Genomic DNA, 21099 nt, shown 5'->3' on the forward strand with positions numbered 1-21099 from the left:
CGCATTGTGCCTTTATATCTGTAATAACCCAGCATGATTCTGCTCCTCAAACATTATTGATCTTAAAAAAAAAAAAAGCTTTAGCTGCATTTAGTTGTTGTATAGTCCCCGCCGCTGCGCTGATAAACCACTCAGTTTAATAGTGACAGCATTCTTCACATAAGCACTTTATGTTGGAGAGACTCTTAGTTCATAAATCAATAAATTACAGATTACTGCTATGATCTTCCTTTCTTAGAAAACCTTTGCCTGGAAAATAAGTAATTTCCATCAGCAGGCTGGTTTTATCTGTTTGTCACTGTCTGTTGGTTCTTCCAGTCAGATTTTCTAAAAAAAAAGACGAATCGGACGTCATCCCTTCAGCCCATAGATATATCCTGACCTTTGAGACCATACCATTGGCAAGTGAGGTCAAACGTGTGTCCTCATGCTTTTGTTTTGAGGGGTGATATATCTACAAGACACTGGATACCCACTGACTTAATGTGTTGATCCACCCATAACAGCAGTTAGGAAACATCTCATACCACCTGCTTCAAAGTTTTTCTTTCCATGTGGGATATAATCTAATTACTAAGCCAGTTCACCTTTACATGGCCCTTAAACTGCCAGACAAATCTGATATTGCTGACTTTGCAAGGTGAATGAACTACAGACTAACAGTATAGTGAGGGTGATAGCGGCAGGTTTGGTAAAAAGTCAAACAACACTAAGAGAGCACCCTGCGTTTCATTCCAAAGATACCACTGAATATGTAGCATTTAACCACCATTAATAGTTTTCATGCATTTTCTTTTAAAAAGAAAAACACTGAGAAATCTTTTCCTGCATGGTGTAACAAAGCAACAATTTTAATCCTATTGCATGGATGAAACATTGTCTAAACCTCGTGACTTGTTCATCGAGGTTGACTAACATTTTAGTTTTCTGGTTCTGTCATTTCCAAGTGTTTTTGGAGTATTTTGGACAATTTTGCTCTGTTCATACTCAAGACTTAAAAACATACACTTGTTAGCATTGCTGTTATCACCGTGGTCATATCAGCATGCTGACATTAGTGTTTAAATGGTATACCTGCACAGCCTTGCAGACTGACCTGTTGTTCACTGACTAAAGGACACTAGAATTGATTATTTGCACATGCACCAACTGAACCTTTTCATCTTAAACATATATTAAATGACACGTCTATTCCAGGGATGGTATTTTGAATTATGTATTTATATATTTCATTTTATTATATACACTGTATATATTTACAAAAAAAACTTATAAAGTGTTGAAACCATGGGGAACAGATAATTGAGGTTGTTTGTTTCCAAAGAGATGCATGCATCCCACTTACCAAAACAGGCAGCAGCAGAGCCATGTAGCCACCACAGAAGATGGCGAAAAAGACTGCGTAGACCATCAGCAGCATGTAAGAAGTTGCCAGTGGGGAAAGCAGGTTGACCAAGCCACACAGGATCAGGTAGGCTTTGTGGAAATGGTACTTGTGGAAAAGATTCCTGTCTGTCACCCAGCCCGAGGCCAACTGGGCGATGGTCTCTGTGATACCTGTAACAGGCAAAGGTGGACAGACAACTGGATGAGAAAGATATATATTTATATGACTTTAAATTTTGATATAAATGTGTGTAGGGCCATTTTTGATCTGTGCATTTATACTGATGAATTCATTACAGCAGAGAGTGTTACGATGAATAAAACGATTCACATTTTAGAATGTTGTGGTTGTAAAATAAAGGTAACACAGAAGTTCACCGCGCCTTGAGGCGACTGTTGTTGTGATTTGGCGCTATATAAATAAAATTGAATTGAATTGAAGTTTCTCTGGTTCACAAAGATCCAGCTGAAGATAGTTTTAAAAGCAACTCAGTCTCAAGGCACCCTTATTAAAATTCCAGCCAATTTACACATTTAACTAGTATGCAAATCTTGCATACATACGGGTGTGGCCACTTCTCAGGTAACTAATGTTTTTTTTTCCAATGTTCTAATAAAACCTTTAAGGTTTTTTTGTAAGTGCATTACTTCCTGTCTTGCTAACTAAATAAGCTTTCAATTCATTTTATATCAAGGTGAAGCACTAATCTAGCTAGTTTTGCAGGACTGTGAGCTGATGGAACTTCCTAGCTCTACATTCTTCTCTAAAATGATTATGTTCAGTTTAAAACAAAGATGCCAAAAAATCCCACAAAAAAACCAAAAAGATCATGACCAAAAACCAGGATTGTAACAGTCCACAAACCAAATGATCACCAGTTTTATATACAGGCTAGTGCACAAAGACATGAAAAATATTCCACTAGCTGTTACTTACATGCATAACAGCTGCATAAAAATGATGCAACATTTCATTGCAATTTCAGTATTAACGCTATAAGAAGCAGCTTCAGGTTGGACTGCATTCCTCAAGTGTGTTTGTTTCGACATCTATGAAACATTTTAGTGTTAAATCATCTACAAGCTCAGCTTTCTAAAGGAAGGGGCCCAGGCAGAACTAGATGATCCTCGAGTCTGTTACACTGACACTTTGAGCCATTTAATGATCGGTCATTATCAACACTTTTTCAGATAAATAAATGACGTTTTGAACAGCCCTGTATCTCCTGATCTTTCTTCTATTCCCACAATAAGGTTGTTGTGTTTTTAGTAAAATACCTTGACAACAACTAGATGGATTAACATGAAATTGAGATCTCACATTTCAAATTTAAATCCATCAACTACTACTTTAGAACTTGGTTCGAGGCTAACTCTGGTGTTGAGAATTAGGATTACAGGTTGATGCAGTTATTATGTGCTTAACGAAAACAACGCCAGGAGGAACTGTGAGTACATTTCTCAATGTGAAGGTTGTCTGTGCAGATAAATGATGTGTAAGGAAAGGGTAAAGAAAGCCTGTGAGGAGAAGGAAACTGAACTAAATAAAATAGGTCACTATTATCCAACCTAACTTCCCTGTTGCTCCTGTTCTCTTGACACAAGAATACTGTGTAACCGGCACAGTGGGTGGCAACACACCGACCTGTTAACATCTGCATTACACCAGCAACAATAAGCAAACTACCTATTAAGCATTTCTTCTCATCTGACTGATTGTTTGCTCTACTTGGGTATGATGACTGGGCAGATATGGACTGCGCTCTGCTGAGGTCAACTGGAATGCGATAGGTGATGTGGAAACTGCAGTGGTGTATTGAGCGTCGCAGGAATAGCTACAAGCAGGCAGTGCTGAGCAATTAATCAATGAAACAAACTGGTGCGGTACGGATTCAGAATTATCCATCCTTTGCACAGCCTCTGCAGCACAACTCCGCAGGCTGTAGGCAACTCTCAACTTCAATGCATGATATAAAAATCCTGCTGAATATGAGCTTACGTAGTCTAAATTCCCACTTTATGTTTTACAGTGTCGCTCTTCATAGCAAATTTGAATAAATCTTACATTAATCTACATTAACATGCAGATGTCAAGTAACAACAGTAAATTAGTAAAAGAATAGACTATAAAATGCTTCATCATCGAACATCTGTGCTTTCTTTATATGACAGCATTCTCCATGGAGGTTAGAAAATTGACATGAGGCAGCTGTTCACTGTTTATGTGTCCTCCTCTTGTGATCCAAGACATATCCTGCAGTGTCTCCTGCTTGCATACTGACAAGTTGTGAGTTTGTTTGTGTGTTTTAGCCTCAGCAGGTCGATTCAGCTTTGCAGCTGTCCTTGTTCAAACTCAGCACATTGCTATTTAAATTAGGCTTCACCAAGTAGCACCTTATGCCAAGTTCATGTGGTACACTGGTTTTGACCAGTTCTGTTAGTAGTACTACCAGGTACAGACATTTGTGAATGCCTCTGAGAATTAACAGATCATGAGGGGGGGAGGGGCATGTTGGTTTTCCCAGTTTCTATGAAACTGCTTCCTTCTCGTCTCGTCTCTTCTTCTGCACACACTTCTGCCTCAGAGCTCCTCTGCAAAGTATCAGCTACTTCAGGACTGGGCTCCAAAATTAAAAAACAAACAAACAAAACAACAACAACAACAACAACAAAAAACTGGGAGCCCCACTTGTCAACACGCCAACAACTTTACTCCATTAGCTGTTGCTTAGCGACTCCGGTTTGTTCCAGTGCTGGTGACTGAGGGTTGACGAAAAGACTGACCCGGACGATAGTGGCCTCTCTAACCGAGCCAAGTTAATGGGCCTCAATGACAAGCACTGGGTCAGAGAAAGAGGGACAGCGGGACATTGGGATGGTGGCTTTGTGGTGTGAGCAGCACCCCATCTCTTTAACTTTGTCTCGCTTTCTCCACCATTACAGCACATGAGCAGAGAAAGTGACAGAAAAAACGTGGCTGACAAAAAAGAACCTGTCTTGCTGCTTTCTGGAAGCTCTTCTGAGTAAACCCACAGACTATTATACTCTGGCTTTACAGCTTTAAGAAACAACAGACAGTTAATCTTCATATATTCTGTAATTGCATGAGTCTGACTCCAGTTCAAATGCTGCTGTTCCATACAAATACTGCCTCGGTCTGTGCCACATCATATCGTCCACAATGATCGCCATATAAATTGCGACAAGACTTAAAAGTTATATGAGGAGAACAATACTATAGTAATGCCACGTTACTATAGTAACTGGCCATCGGGCATACCGGGCATTTGTCCAGTGGGCTGATGGTGATTTTTCGTTTTTATGGGCCGATGACTTTTTTTTTTTATAACAGTATAAACAATGAAAGGTGATGGATTGGCCAGAAGCTGGCAGATGTGTAAAAATAACTCAGTTGTTTGGTGGTGGCTATGGCGGAGCTGCCACAAGAGGCCAGGTGGATGAGGGAGAGGGGAGGCAGGAGGAGCAGAGATCCGAAGCGGCCGCTGGTCCGAGTGTCAGGTGAACTGAACTTCAGGTAAGAAGTTATGACCTGCAGTCTATCTGGGTCAGATATAAACCAAGTTTAGGTGGAGTTTATTTTTGTTGTGCTGAATTTTTACCGTCAGTTACAATAACTTGTACTGTGTACTAGCTAGCATGACGGAGTTTCTACAGCTGGGTGGGTGCTATGATGTTACTGATAGTGAACTTTATTTTATTCACAAGGTTAGTTAGTAGAGTTGCCAACCGTCCCCTAAAAAACTGAATTGTCCCGCATTCAGAGAAAATATTACACGTTTCGTATTGAGGTGAAAAGGAACACAGTTTGTCCCGGACTTCAGCTAGGATGGAAAAAGACACAAAGCTGGAGTTTTTCTCTGTCTTTACGCTGCAACTGCCTCTTCTTCTCTCATTCAATCGTGAAACTGATCAATGATCAGCTGATTGGCTTTTCTCTCGTGTTTGTTTATCGCCCACTTTGGGCCAGAAAGAGGAAACCAGCGGATGTTGAGCTAAACAACAGCAGCACGTTTAAGCTTGATCAGCTGTTGTTAGAATTTATTTAATATTAATTTCTAGTATCAGCTGATGTTTGCTGGAGCCACAGCTGTAAAAGCTGCTGGTCATGATGTCAGTTTGGTTATCTGGGGAGAGGGAAACATGAAGATGAAACCAGGAGATGTCCTTACTGAATCATCAGAGCTGAACAGGTGATGGAGAAACAGGTTTAACTTTTAGGTGACATGACTGAGTTGAAGGGAAGTTATGAACTGCTAGCCCATACATAAGCTGCCTTTATAGGTTAAAAGTATCAGAATCGGTGTCGATATTGGCAATACTGACCCTGTATTTACTTGATACTGGATCAATACCAAAATTTGCAGTATCACTCAGCACTAGTGAGTGTCACTGGACCACTTGCTAGCTGCACTCCATATGACACGAAGAGAAAACAGTAGATGGAAATTACAGATGTGGTTACCTGGTGGAAGAGCAGGGCTTTAAGCAGATGGTGAAAAAGTTTGAGCCAAGATAAAAAACTTTTAGATAGAAAATGTTCTGTGATAATATTATGCAGCTCCTTATGAGTCACAAAGCTACATCACTTTAGTTATTGTTAAACTATGTGCTCAGCAATTATTATTTATACTTTTACTTAAAATATCCAGGAAAAACACAACACTGATATTTCATTAAAGCTGAGTGACTGTTATTGGGCTACATGCTGCTGTTGCATTATTGTTATAGTATAGTCACACTTCGAATTAGGTTATCAGTGACAGCAGCTCACTGATTAAGGATGGAAAATTTACATTTAATGTGATTGCCTGCAAGCTGCAAGCATCACATTTTCTAGATGTCCTGTGATTTAATTCTGAGATCCTTTCTCCCACCCACTAATGCTGACACAGATTGGCTACAGGCAATTTTAAAACCAAAAAGATGGGCTTTTTTTCTGAACGCACAAAATGCATGATTTTGACACTAATAAAAAAATTGTACACAAAAAGTTTTGCTTTAATTCAAACAAACAAATGCACTTTTGTTGTGCTATCACATAAGAGCTGTGATATAATAGAAGTTTGATTTATTGATACCCCCTTTTCCTCTCAAACCCCTTATCACTACTACACCAATCAATAATAGATGTACCTATGTGTCATTATTTATAGCTAAAGTATGCCTTTCATTAATATTAATACAGTCTCTATCGGTTAACAGTTATTGATTATCAGTGGACAGATTATAAAACAAAGTGGTTAAAAACAACCACACATGGAGCTTTTCAGTTATTCATAAATCTACAGAATTACATGCATGGTGTGCATAATGTTAATGCTGTTCTCTGTTCATATGGAGTGGCCTCATCAGTGGCACACTGCTGAACCCACCCACCCTGGCCAGTAGACCAAAGTTCAGCTTTTATGTAAGAACATCCATTACATAAGACTGCAGAGTCTGAGCAGCTCACAAATAATTAATGGCTAGAGGTTGACTGAACACTTTTTTGCATCCCTCCTCAGACTCAGTCTGAAAAAACTAAACTAAACTGGAACTTCATCTTTATACTTCAAGGTCACTACTAAAGGTTATTTTTTATAAGACATAGCTGTTTAATTCTAAATTTGTCACATCTGTGAAACTACTTCAACTCTTACTGTCATAAACTTAAGGATGTCTGAGCACTCTAGTGCTGCAGAATCAAGCCAAAAATTCACTTCTACTTTAATCTACATACAGAGATTCTGCATATGAACATGCACAACCTGTAAGCAAATAGCAACATTTTTGGAAACCAAAGCTTTCTTAGTTCTTTTTGTAGTCAGAGTACTACAGAGCAGCTGAGCTGGCACTGGTCACATGTACGTTAAAATCCATGTGGATAACAACAGAAGGGAAACCTTTCCCGAAAAGCCACCTCAAAACTATCAGCAATTTTATTTGTTTTGTTTTAAATGCTTTTGAAACATGGCCAGCGTAGCTTAGATATTGTAACTACACTCTGGAACGCCCTGAAATACTGCCAGTTGTTTCCAGAAGACAACCAGACAATAAGATTCCACATTGATCCAGCTTAAACGAGTTAGAAGTCATGCAACAGTGCAACAGTGTTGCAAATTAACTGACGCTTGCAAATGTTTCTCTCATTGGTACAAGAGTTAAGTGGATTAGAAACAGTCATTTTTGGTAAAAAGTTACACATAAATATTTCTCATTAAGTTGGAAACAAGCTTGATATTGATGACTCTTCTTTAAAAAGGGGGCCACTGGCTGTAGATTACAGATGTGATCTTGTAATCTGCAAGTGACTGTCTGCTTTTATATCTTTAATTCAACAGTGATGTTAAAAAGGCTTGGACCCCAGAAACCCTATAATATTTGTAGCTTTTGATAAACTTTATAGATGACTTTAGATGGCTTGTATTTATTTAAATTGTGTTTTCATAATAATTTAATTTTATATTAATTTTATATTATATACTATTGCTAAAATATTTTTAAAAATGTATTTTCAAATAAATGTTTTTGAAACTTATCAAATCTTTGTAATTGTTCTTCACTACATCACAGAAACATGTAAGGAAGCAAAAACAAAGGAAGCAGAAAAGTGTATAAAAACAAAATTTGTCCCACTGCCCAAACTTCTCACCATGACTGCAGACCACATGCAGGCCATAAGCTGTATTGCTCTAGCTAATTATTTACAGCACAGACGAAAAAAAAAAAACAAGAGAGTTCTATTTTCCAAAATATCACACTACTCATTAAACGCTGATTGCAGTAACACAGAGAATCTATTAGCCAACATAAACCTTACCTGCGACAGAGATGATAAAGGAAGCATCCATGGCATCAATGTCCAGGGTTCTGGCTCGGGCAGACAGGTGGAAATAGGGAATAAAGTAGGCAAGCTGACTGAAGACCAAAGACCAAGTGTATATGCAAAAGAAAGGGTCCTTCAGCAAAGAGAAATCCAGTACTTTGGCTTTTGTGACAGTCACCTCACTTGGCGAGCTTGCATGTGAGGAAAATCCAACAATCGTGGACCCATTCATACTGCCATTGAGCTCCGCTGAGCAATCTGGAGTTGTGGGTTTACACTGACCCAGGTCATGATGGGGCTCATGGCCATTTACTCCATTCAGGACCAGTCTGGTCAGTTCAGGGTTCACTGACTGGTCCTGGAGTCCCTGAGTACATTGCCCCCCCACGTTCACGGTGTCCCTATGAGAGGGAGGAGGGGATTGAAGACAGTCTGATTTGGAGACGCCATTGGAAACGTGAGTGGACCCATTCAAACAGTTCTTGGAGTACTCCTTCTCTGAGGAGCTCTTGAGAGAAACAGCAGGACTCTTTTGGATGGCAGAGGAGGTAGGGTTTGAAACAGGTGGCTTTACATTGATGGGTCGCAGCAGCATGCCAGAGGCCACCAGATTCAGCATGAGACCACTGAGAATCAACATGGCTCCTAAACATGACAGTGAGAGTTTAGGATCTAAAACATCACTTTTAGATCACTCCATGGCCTGTATTTCTACACTTAGGCACAAAATTTCTCCTTCTTACCTTGCCAAGCATACCGGTCCAAAAGCAGCTGAGTGAAGGGAGCGAGAGCAAAGGTCAAACCCATACCAGAGCGTCCAATAGCATATGCTGTTGCTAACCTTTTTCTGAAGTACAGTGCTGTGACCACTGAGAAGGCCTGATACAGTAGTGCAAACCCCATTCCTGAGAGGAGCAAACAATGTTATTATCTGACATTGCGTCAGTCACGGGGACACACAGGTTGGTTTTACGAATTAATAACACGACACAGAAGTCGTCTTGTTACTAGAGTTCGTGTGGAAACAGCAACATTAAGGTACTTTACTGTTTAGCAATTAGTTAAACTCACCAACTATCACGCCCATGCTGATGTAGAGGAATACCACGCTGTTGGCGAATATACTCAACAGGAAGCCTCCGCTAACCAGCACTGCACCGGTGATCGAGGTCACTCTGGCTCCCACCTTGGCACATGCCACAGAGGCGAGGGGCGCTACAGAAGTGAGAGGAGACGAAACACAACGACAAAAAGCTAAATGCAGACATACAGACCACAAAAGGCTATTAAATACATTTTGTGAAGGAGAGACAGTAAGTCACAAGAAAATAAAACTGTGGAAAATGACGATAAAGATGTGATGCAATAGAAGGAAAAGATTTTTTTTTAGTTTGAACCTCCAGACAGACGCAGACTTGACATGATGGAACCGATCCAGCTGATACTTTCTGCTGAGCCACCAAACTCATCTTGGAACGCCACAAAGAAGATCCCAAAGCTCTTTAGGGTGCCCATAACGAGGACATTTACCTGCACAGACACGAATGAGAATATACAGATAATGACAGATATATTTTCTCTGAGAGAAACTTTCCAGTTAATTATATATAAATAAATGGTTCAGTGGGGAAAAAAAGGAGATTATAGAGAACAGAGGTACGCATACCAGGAAGCAATGTAGCACGACCATCCAGCCCCAGCCCCCATCTGGAGGGTCCTCATACTGGATCTCTTTCTCTTTGTCCTTCTTCGAGGTCATGGCATCCTTCCTGAACAGGTTCATTATGGCCCTGGTTTCACTTGGAGAAGAAAGATAAAATCAATCACCTCAAAGCTGCAGAAAAAGGATATCATATCAGAAGTTATATTCAGCATAAGACCAAGAAGCCTTTCAGAGTTTTTTCAAGTAAAGACAAACAGACATGAAAAAATAAAACAATAGAACAACAATGTTCGAAATAAAACTGTGACTTTCTGCTTTTTGATTTAACTTTACAGAAACCCACAAGCCAAAACGTTAAATCATTTCGAATCAATAAAAGTAAAGTCTGATATTATATATGATACTGACATAAAACATCCATCCATTTCCTTCTGCTTATCCAATTCAGCATCATGGGAGGGATGGAGCCCATCCCAGGTACCATAGGGCGAGAGGCGTGGTACACCCAGGACAGGTCTCCAGTCTGTCACAGGGCTACCATAGAGAGACAGACAACCATTCACACTCACATTCACACTTATGGGCAATTTCACATTTAGAATTACCATTTAACATAACCCCACTAACTGCATGTCTTTGGACTGTGGGAGGAAACGGGAGTACACAGAGAGAACCCACACAGACAGATATATTCAAGAGTAATACTCTATTACTTTTTCATTTCATTGAGCTGTGAAGTGGGGTGACCTCAGTACTACTAGACCTGGTAACATCTCTTTTGCACCCTATTCAGCTATTGGACTGGATATAATGCTAACACTGCTGAGATATTGTCTCTACCAATGTGTAATGTGTAAGTGTTGATTATTGACTGCAGCATCTTCTAAGTCCCTGTTAGAACTAACACTGTGTCCTGTGTGTACCTGGTAGATGATTTCTTGTCTTTGTTATGTAATAAAAAATGGTTCGTTGGGTTGGGCAGCTAAAAGAGAAGTAGTTGTCTTAAACCAGCAGCAAAGTAAACCTACAGCTACAAAGCAACATTTCAACAATTTTAAACTACACATTCTAAAGCAGGGGTCTCAAACTTGGCCTGGGGGCCACTTGTGGACCACATCACCCCTACTTGCGGCCCGTATATTGACATGAAGAAAGATAATGCAATTTGGCTTTTTTGTTGGGGAGGATTTGTTTGTTGTTGCATGCACTGTTAAAATAAGTTCTTTAAAAAGCAAAAAATGATTTAATATAAAGGTAATATGAGCAGAGAGTACAAACATGTGGAGGGATTGGCTACGTTAGCTCAGTGAGAGAGTTATTTGTTAAAAAAAACATTTGTCAAACTATCGTTTTTGGCTTGTAGCTTAAACAGAACTGACTTTTCTTCCCTGTTTGAATTCAAAGGGATGCACATGATAACCTGGTAATTAAGTAGAAATGTAAAACAGAAATGCAGCATTAAAATAAAATGAACTTATACTAGTAGTGATGTCCTCACTGGCCGATACCAGAAGAGGTGAAAGAGGATAATAATGGATTAGTGAGTGGTTTAATAATGAAATGATTTTTAACGTATTGTGCTACACGTAGCACAATACGTGTAGCACAATAGACACATAGACACACACACGTATTGTGTGTGTGTCTATGTGGTCTATGTGTAACTAAACAAGTTAAGACTTAAGCTGTAAGACTTTGGCTTATTTCAAATGAACCCATGCCTCTGTTGTTAACAGATTCAGAAATGACTTGCTCTTTTGTGAGCCAGCTTCACTGCAGTTTGACTCCCAACGGGCAACATGTGACCTTGAATTACTTCGGGCCCTTGTTGGAACATGTTTTCAAATACGCTGACTTGTATTAGCAAATATATATATATATATATAATCACCCTTATTTGAAAATACAAGACAAAAAAATTCATCCATGGAGGCAAAAAAAAGGCAAAAGTGATTTTAGGTGAAAAGGTAACAGCTAGATAGAGTTAAGTTTAAATAAACCAAATGAAAACTTTCTCACAATAAGGAATAATGACAAACTGAGTCAGCAGCTGAATGCAGGCTGTGCCAGGGTCAGCGATAAAACACAAGGGCAAACAGCAGCACAGATTAATGCATCTCAACAACAATGCAGACAGCAGTAAACAAACTCAGCTGTAAGTTTAGAAACTCGTTTAAAGTTAAGCATCTGTGTTGAGATCCAAGACACAGAAGGATGTGCATTTTAGCTTTCGTAGTGATGGTTTATCCTTAACATCCTCTTTTACCTGTAACTGTTGTTTTACTGGTGTGGAGAAACTGTGATAGCTTCCTCTCCAAACTGCGCTCTAGACACTCCTTGACTGATAAACTTCATATCTTTACAGTTGCCATCTCCACCCATAGATCCACCCATAGCTTTGACAGCCACACATGTTATTTAGCAACCAAACAATAAAAGCGCTTAGGTACCCCCAAAATGTTTCTTCTGTTTTTCTTCTGCCATGGAAGAATATGGCAGCAGCTGGAGCTGACTGGGGTCAGTCCCTTGATTGTTTTTACAAAGTTTCATGTCTGGGCCTTGGGCACTCTAGCACCACTAATGGGCTGAAGTTGGATTTGCGCCTAACTTCTGAACGATATGCCCAATTTTCAAACAAGAGTTGCGGTGATCTCTTGGATCAGCCTGGATTCAAAGCAATCCATGATTCTCAAGCAAATTGGATTTTTTGAAAAGTTTTACATGTTTGTTCAAAAGCTCCTTTATTTTTTGCAGTCCTTACCATAATCGGCAAAGCTATCCTTTACACGAAGACCTTTTAGACCTCACCAAATGTATCATATGGCGTGTTCATTTTTAAAAGCTTTGAATCATCACAGCCAATGGAAACGTGCAGCGAGGTGCCAAACAACTACCTCATAAGTTGGCAAAGACATGCATTTAGGATCTTACTGAAGGGTTAAATCACAATTTACCTCATCTTGGGGCGACAGTGGCTCAGGGGGTTGGGAAGCGGATCTGTAACCAGAAGGTCGCCAGTTCGATCCCCGGGCTCTCTGTCCTGGTTGTTGTGTTCTTGGGCAAGACACTTTACCCTCCCGCCTACTGGTGTTGGCCAGTAGGTGCAATATGGCAGCCTCACTTCTGTCAGTCTGCCCCAGGGCTACAACTGTAGCTGCCTTCACCAGTGTGTGAGAGTGAATGAATAGTGGCATTGTAAAGTGCTTTGGGTGCCTTGAAAAGCGCTATCTTCAGAAAGTTATAATAACTGTGTGTTACAATAAATCAATATTCATTCGTTAACATAACTGTTATTATATCTCAGCAACTGTTGCAAGTTTTACACTATAAAGCCCCCTGTCCATTGTGATTGCAGCAGAATACATGATGGTAAATTATCCCAATAAAATACTAACGCGTCCCTGCTCAGTGTTTGACAGTCAGTTACATAAGATTGCCTCGTATTTGTGACCAGAGATATATACGCTGTCGATGAAGGTTTAATAAATAAGTAAGCCATTCGGTTCTGCTGTATCTGCAGAATAAAGGATTGTGACTTTAAATATTAATCGTAAGTTCTGCAGAAAGAGATAATATGTGTATAAGAAGACGGTACTTCAAGAAACGAGCAAAGCTGTAAAACCACGGGGCAAACTCCAAGTTTACCAAAGTATTAGCTGTAACTGCCTGTCCTGTGCCAGGGGTACCGGACAGTCTAACACAGGGCAGAACTGTCTTTCACGTAGCTCTGAAAAAGAGGACGTGAAAGCAGGATTCCAGTGTGCAATGTAAAGACAATATTTGAACAGAGCTATCCTAAAGTCTAAACAATGCAACTCTAAAGTGATTCCATACTGACCACAGATGGGTTTTGGCTCAGGCTAACAAGGCAGCTGCACCGGCTGGACAGAAGCCAAAGTCATTGCTCCTCAACACTGCCACTGTTGCCTGATGCATCCCATACATTCTTAATGAGCATTTCTCACACTGCAGTAAAGAGCTGATGTTGAGTGGTGACTACAGACAGATAGGGCACCGCACATGCAGCTGACTCTCCAATAACCTTACTTTTTTTTTTAAAGCTGTTCAGATGATTCGTTTGCTAGTGAGTAACCAAGTTACTGATGTTTCTATGATAACTACAATATGATGAATTCTAATATGAATTATATTGTATTGACACAGATGTTCCATCAAGTTTTGTCATGTAGCGGGTAACCCTAAATTACACTGGCTTAAGAAAACGGATGGATGGATGTAGCAGCTGAGTCAAAGGGGACCTAACACTCGTATTTCAAGTTTCCAAACTTTTTATTGTGGGAGTCAAGTATCCACCAATCTTCTTTGAGATCCTCTTCTTTAATCAGGCTCCATTTTCAGCATCCTGTGACTGATATATCCGCTACCTCTGCTCGACACATGTCCAAACCATTTCAGCCTTGCTTCTCTAACTTTGTCTCCAAACTGAGCTGTCCCTCTGACATACTCATGTTTACCCTGTCCATTCTAGTCACTTCTGTAAAAAGTCTTGATATTCGTCTCCAGCCACTCTACCCTGCCTGTGCTCCCTTCTGAACTGTCTATTGTTTTGAATGGTTGAACCCAGGTATTTAAAGGTATCTACCCTCACCACCCCCACTCCTTGCAGTTTTCCTGTTACACCCTTCTCTCTCAGTCACACACAGCTGTTTTGCTTCTACTGACCTTCATTCCTCTTCTCTCCATTGCATACCTCCACCTCTCAACACTCTCTTCCACCTGTTCCCTACTCTCACTACAAAACACGATGTTGTGTCTGAACATCTTAGCCCATGTAGACTTCTGTCTGACCTGATCTGTAAACCTGTCATTTAACACTGCATTGCTGGATAAAACCTACAGAGCACACAAGTTTATATGGTAAAGAAGCATATGAGATTAATAATGTTATGAACAACTAATGAACAAAATCCATGTTTGACTTTTTTTTTTTTTAAAGTTAACAGTAGGTGAAGCTGTGTTTGGTGTTCACAGCTGTTCCCCGCTTGGTTTACTAAAAACCAACAGCTTCAAAGGACCACCCAAAACCAGTTGAACCATATGAGCATCACAACAACTTTAAACCTTTGCTGCATTTAAACAAATGGCACAACAGCAGTCTATAACTATCGGTTACTACTGACATAAAGGCAGTTATTCGAAACTGTTTGCTGTCAGAGAGCAGTCCTAACCACCTGTTTACCCTAAGTCTTTTGTAGCCAGCATTGCTAACTCAGTCTGACTTAGAAATGTATAAAAAGCCAGGCCCAAACTAGAGAGAGAGAGCACACAGAGCGGATTAAATGGGAATGAATTGGGCCAGTGTAGTGCAAGAAAAGTATTTCCCCCTATGTGCGGTTAACAAGTTGTCCTTAGAGAGTGCTTGAGCGCATGTTTGTGAATGTGCCGAGTTTCAGGGTTTGAGCGACAGGGGACTGGAGTCCAGCACTTTGTAGTGTGGTGTTCACACTGTGTTGCCGCAGATCTTTCATGCAAACCTTCTCTTTGCAAGACTTCATATGTGCATCTGGTCTAATACTGCATTTCATTGAGGTTACTGTGTGTGTAATGTTCTCCAAAACCTGTTCCGCACCTACATTTCCTTCATACTGCTATCAATGAAACTACTGCCCACCAAAACACAATGAGAACAAATATTTTGCAGCTCCACCCACTGAGTGCAAGACTTTACATGGCATCCACACTGAGCAAACTTGTGCACTTTCCCATGAAACACTTGCAATTATATTGCAATTATATTTTTTAAGTATGGCAAATCCAGTATTTATGACATCCATCTAACAATTCAGCACATTCATATATACCGAATTACAGTCTCCCGCTTCCTGACTGGCAAATCACCATAAATATTTGCATGTAACCTCCACATTGCATAACATGACCTTGTTTGTGAAACCTTTCACAGAGTAACAGCTGAGTCGAGTCCTAGAGCACCTTTTAAGGTCAAATCAGGCAGACACACCTAGCCTGGCTTTGTACTATTCAAAATAAACCCACTTATTATCAGCCAGCTATTGTTGTTGTGAGGCAATAACAAAGTTTTCATGCTAACTCAGCATGCAAGCCTCTCTCTAACCTGAGAGCAAACTGGAGCTATAAAATCAAAATTCAAAGATCCAACATTAATGTTAAGTCACCGTGTCTTGAACACACTCAAGCACTCTGCTTTAAGTTTAGCTGGTTACAATTAGCCTAAACAGGGGTCTAAACCAGTGAGATAATTCAAACTCTGAAGTATAGAATATTAAAAATATCCAAAGGCCTTTATGCAAATTATCCAACCATGACAGTACACCTATTAGACCAGTTTAGTGCTCACTAGAGACACATTTTGTTCATTCTGAAGGGAGAGCTAATTGAATAAATAAAATGACGTGCTTTATTTCCTTTACTACCAGGATGAACTTCTGAGAAGAGGTATGGGGTCTTCAGGGATCTAATGGAAGAATGTGTCAACTTTAATTCACCTGATTCTAAAGACAAATGTTTTGGAGTACAGGGGAGACACTTAACCCCCTTTTGTGCTCAATTAACTCATTTCAGCAGTTTCTTTTCTCCACTATGCAGTATCTATGGCAACCTGATCTGTGGGATAATATTTCTGGTTTATGAATTGGACTAAATTTTTTTATACTGTGAACAGGACAATGGCAATCACTGGTGACTGGACTAACCTTATTTGAGATGAAAATGCAAAAAAGGCAATCGCATTCAAGAGTTTGCATTTCCAATTTGCAATCTAGACAGCACTTGATTTTGAGTATTGACATTTTTTTCTCTATTAATACCTTGCTTAGAAATGACGGCAAAAATAAAAGGTCTTTTAACTCTTCAGCATTCTAAGTTTCTATTTATTTCTCCTTTTCCTTTACAGAAGTGGACTAGTGCAGCCTGCAGGTCAGTTTGTCGAAACCTGCAGATAAACTCAGGCTAAGAAAAACAACCCAAACTAGAGAAAAAAGAAAATAACTTATGAAGTTAAATATGACAAATTGCCAACTAAATATAACAAAAGACAAAAACAACTTCATTTCAGGGCGGCCCCTGAAGTACAGCCACTGTTTGACACCATTGTCTGACCCTTACAAGAAGCTAAACTCGTCTCTATGTATCCTCAAGTTCACTCCAGGAAATATTTCATAACTGTGTTTCATCTGTTATCCAAAAGAAAACTGTAAATAGGTAAACAGTGTTTAACAAAAAGCATATTAATGAACATAATCTCAGACTGTTTAAAATCAACACATCACCCAACACTTTCCCAAATGTGCCCCTCCTTTGTACTGCAGTTGGCACATTACTTCGGGATCTTGATTATAAAAGCAGCCTGGTTTGGCCGCTACTGGATCCAAACCCGAGGAAAGCCAAATACAGTTTGAAGGAGAGGTGAGAAACAGATTAATTAAGTACACATCTTAAAATGTGATATGTTTCATTATTTTAGAATCATACATGCAGGTTTATTCTGCTCTGGTTGGAACTTCTTGCCCACAGAGGCTTGAGTTTTCTGCTTCAGGTAGAGTTTCCCAAAAATGTTGTGTCAAATTTTAAAAAATAACAAAAAAAAAAGTGCTCCATTAACACACTTAAAAAAAATTATTAGTGTTAAAAATATCATTAGAATAACACCCACAAAATCTTTCACCTGGTTATTTGTGTCCCAATTGATGTAGCTCTGCACCCCACTTATGGGGCCCGGCTCATGGTTTTAGAACCACGTGCTAAGAGTAATATGAGACTTTAGCAGCTGGAGGGTTCGAATCAGGAGGTTCCTATAGCATAACAGTATAAATTTCTTCCAGCTTGAGCTGAAGTTCTGATGGCACCAAAAAAAACCAGGCACTGTGGTTTTCAAACTCCCAACTCATACAAGTTCTTGTCTTTTGGACTTGTGCACAGTAAACTCAAAGACTGTCTGTCTCTAGAAATTATGTCAGACTCTAACAGAAAGTTGTGTATCCTCTTAATAGCATTTTCTGTGACCCCAATACTGCCCCCCCCCCCCCCCCCCACACACACACACACTCACACACACTAGTTCTAGAAACACATGGCACTAAAGAGATCAAGGAAACCTTTGCAGATATCAGATCTCTTCAGTGAGGTCTTATATTCAGAGGTTGCAGAAAAAGAATATTCAAAAAGCATCAACGTTATACAAAAAAGAAAAAAAAATCAAAGCTCCACTAATTATATATGCATAATAACTGAAATGGAGACAGAATATAATTATTATTCCATTATTGTTCCACCATCCTGCAGAGTAACAGTTCTCTTTTCACCTGCTGTGAATGACTATTTAATTCGAATTACATTTTAAGATGTTTAAATCGATTTCTTATTCAGATGAAAATCTTCCTTTAGTAGAGCTTACCTGTTATGTTTTGTAGGTAGAAGCCCTGAAGGCACTGTAGGTGAAGATAAATCTCAGAAGTCCTAGTTTCTGAGTACCACCCTCAGAATGATTGAAGGGCACTTGGAACTACAGCTGCACCAAGATCAGCTTCATAACCTACAAATATAAGTGAAATAAAAACAGAAGAAATCATTGTGTTGAAGCATATGTTTTAGCACCTGTCAATGAGGCACCATTTAGAAAGAAGAAAGATAAATAAAACCACAGAGCCTGTAGGGAAATCCATTACATTAGAATACAAGCAAACTAGTTGCATTATTGTTCATCAGTCGTAAAGAAGACCCATCAAGATGTAGTGATAGATCTAGAACAAGGTAAAATAAATAAATAAATGTGTCTATTTCACCCAGAGAAGTGTCTTACCTTTCTCATCCCGAGCTACAAAAAAGTCTAAATCAAGTTATCCATGTGTTCCTGTGCTGTTGAATTCTAAACTATGACTTTGAGAGAAGTGTAAACACCTACAGAGGAGTTTGTGCTTAAAAAAAAAAAAAAAACAGGTAGCCTATCTTGTTTAACAGGTTTTTAAGAAAATTGTGAAACGGAGGTTACGTGGTCCTTTTAAAGTCATGCATGTCAGCATTTTGACAAAAACTATGACTGAAAGAGACATATAAAGCTCTGTAAGACTAGAGTTAACTATGTGTAGTTTGTGGTGAATAGCTACAGGCTAAACAGCGAATAATAAGTTTCTTACTTAAGTGGGCTGTGTCTAAAGCCTTAGGGCTAATACAGGAAAATCAGCTTCACGGTGCAGCAATTGTACAAAAAGTGGGTCAAACAAAGATCACACTTCCAAAATAGTAACACACTTTACTCACATATGGCAAAACATTTGATTGGGTAGGAGTCTGAAAAACAGGATAGTTTGAGAACATACTCTATCACTGTAATATTTATAGTACCATGATTTGAAATTGGTGAAATGATCTCCCTGTGCTGCATTCCTACTGTCAGATAGAGCCTGTAAAATGGGTTTCATTTGACCACAAGATCCAAAATCAACTGAATCCAAAAAGTACTCTAAAAAAATAAAGATTTTGATTAAAAAAAAAATCAAAGGATGTTTCTATTGAACTGGGTAGCACCGAGCTCCATATGTAGGCCATAATGAAAGAGGGATGGAGTATAAATGAAAAGCAGGTTAGCGCAGAATTCATGTTAAAAAGGGCAAATGTCTTAAAAGGAGGAGGTATGTTACTTATAACTACACATAAACTACCATTTATTAATCAGTTAAAGGCACATCAAGTGTGGGAAAAACAACAGCTGGCTTCTTTAATAGTGCCTTCATTTAAAACTTGCTGAACTGGAGCGCTTTCCTCTCTTCTGTCAGAGACGAGAGGAATTGTTTTGATAATACATCAAAAAACTAAAAACCTGTTTCTCAAAAAACTTAACCAAACTTTTCATTCTTGACCAAGGTTCTAAAGTTCCTTCACCAAACACACTTTTTAACCACATTTTTAACACTTTTATCATTTAAAGTTATGCGCTTAAATAATTATTGAATGGTTCTACAGTTTCAATGTTAATGCCATGCTTTTAAAAATATTTTAAATTGAGAGCCTACCGATTCAAATTCCCAGCCACGGCTGGCCTCAGCTGCTGTGTCAGGTGTCTCTGTGCACAAAGAAATGCCCACGTGATCTCTGTGCCCCTCATTATAGTGGGTGCCTGCCTGACACCTACTCCTCGTCCCCTACCTGTGTGACTTTGCCTTCTTCCACCCTTAGCTGGGTAATTACCTTGCCCAAATGCCATTAATTGTGGCCCCTAATAAAAAGCGATACTTGATCAAAAAAGGTCAACCTGTATTTATTTTAGCATTGACTAATGAAATTGATCTTTTTTCATTATTTTTCCATTAGGTTTACCCAAAACTCATGAGGATGCAACCTATGTATGCATGACGTATGTTCAAACCTTCGGTTGTACAGTTCTCTAAGGACCTGTTTACAGAAAACAGGGGCACAATCGAGATATCCGTTATCAGTGCTGACTGACAGCAGGGCTATTCAACTTCTATAGCAACAGGTAGGAAAACTACTGAGGGTCCATACAATAATGTATACAGTATAACTTTAATAGCTATTTTACTAGGTGGCATCAAGTAGTCACGCGCATTCCTTTTCCTTTGTAGTATCGTTTTAAGTGATTCTAGACAGCAGCCAATCCATATAAAAAAGTAGGACAGTCTTCATTATGATGCACAAAAAGCTATATGTAAAAGGAAAAAAAACAGGACAAGAATAAGTTGCTGGCAGGCACAACAAATGTAGCTGGTTGGATACTGTATAACTGTATACATCAGACTAACGTTAAGCTTACATTAATTCGGGGCCTGTTCATAATAAGAAAAACGCATCTAATTATATACATTAAGTCTTTAAACCAGGTCTATAAGTGTAAAATGCTCACAGTAAGACAACACAGTTATCAAAGTAATTATAAACTGGCATGTCCATGGCAGAATCACAACCTATTCCAAGCAGTCACAAGTGGCTTGCAGCAGGTTCATACCCATATTTGTTTAAGGTGAAGTCACTAAAACAGTATCCAGACTAGCATGGCTGTTTGCACTATCACAACAATAGAAAAATAGATGACAGTCTTTGTAGTGTCACTAATACAGCATTACATGCTTTAGTAACATTGTAGACTAACCATACATACAAAAAAATGGGTAATTTAAAGTTGTTTCAGCCAATGAGAAAAGCTGGGCTGCCATTTCTTTGCTTGCAGCATTATGCAACCACCCCTGCATCCAATTTCATGAAACTGGAGGGG

At 39.3% G+C, this 21099-nt stretch overlaps 1 protein-coding gene across 4 annotated transcripts in view; it reads right to left on the reverse strand.

Annotated features, from left to right (window-relative positions):
- The window catches only part of slc16a4 (solute carrier family 16 member 4), a 29638-nt gene that overhangs the window by 5902 nt on the left and 2637 nt on the right, over positions 1–21099 (reverse strand). For 2 of the 4 annotated variants that reach the window (XM_026154256.1, XM_026154254.1), the window contains 7 exons: positions 18268–18405; positions 9879–10011; positions 9610–9742; positions 9284–9427; positions 8956–9117; positions 8207–8857; positions 1346–1557 (listed from right to left, as the gene is read on the reverse strand). In XM_026154256.1, the coding sequence (XP_026010041.1) occupies positions 1346–1557; positions 8207–8857; positions 8956–9117; positions 9284–9427; positions 9610–9742; positions 9879–9995 (1419 nt within the window). In that variant the 5' untranslated portion in view covers positions 9996–10011; positions 18268–18405. Of the gene's footprint in view, positions 1–1345; positions 1558–8206; positions 8858–8955; positions 9118–9283; positions 9428–9609; positions 9743–9878; positions 10012–12141; positions 12593–18267; positions 18406–18672; positions 18782–21099 lie in introns of those variants that run through there. The other 2 variants (XM_026154255.1, XM_026154258.1) reach the window with 2 other exon arrangements.

This window comes from Astatotilapia calliptera, chromosome 20 (assembly GCF_900246225.1).
Source record: "Astatotilapia calliptera chromosome 20, fAstCal1.2, whole genome shotgun sequence".
Taxonomy (NCBI): domain Eukaryota; kingdom Metazoa; phylum Chordata; class Actinopteri; order Cichliformes; family Cichlidae; genus Astatotilapia; species Astatotilapia calliptera.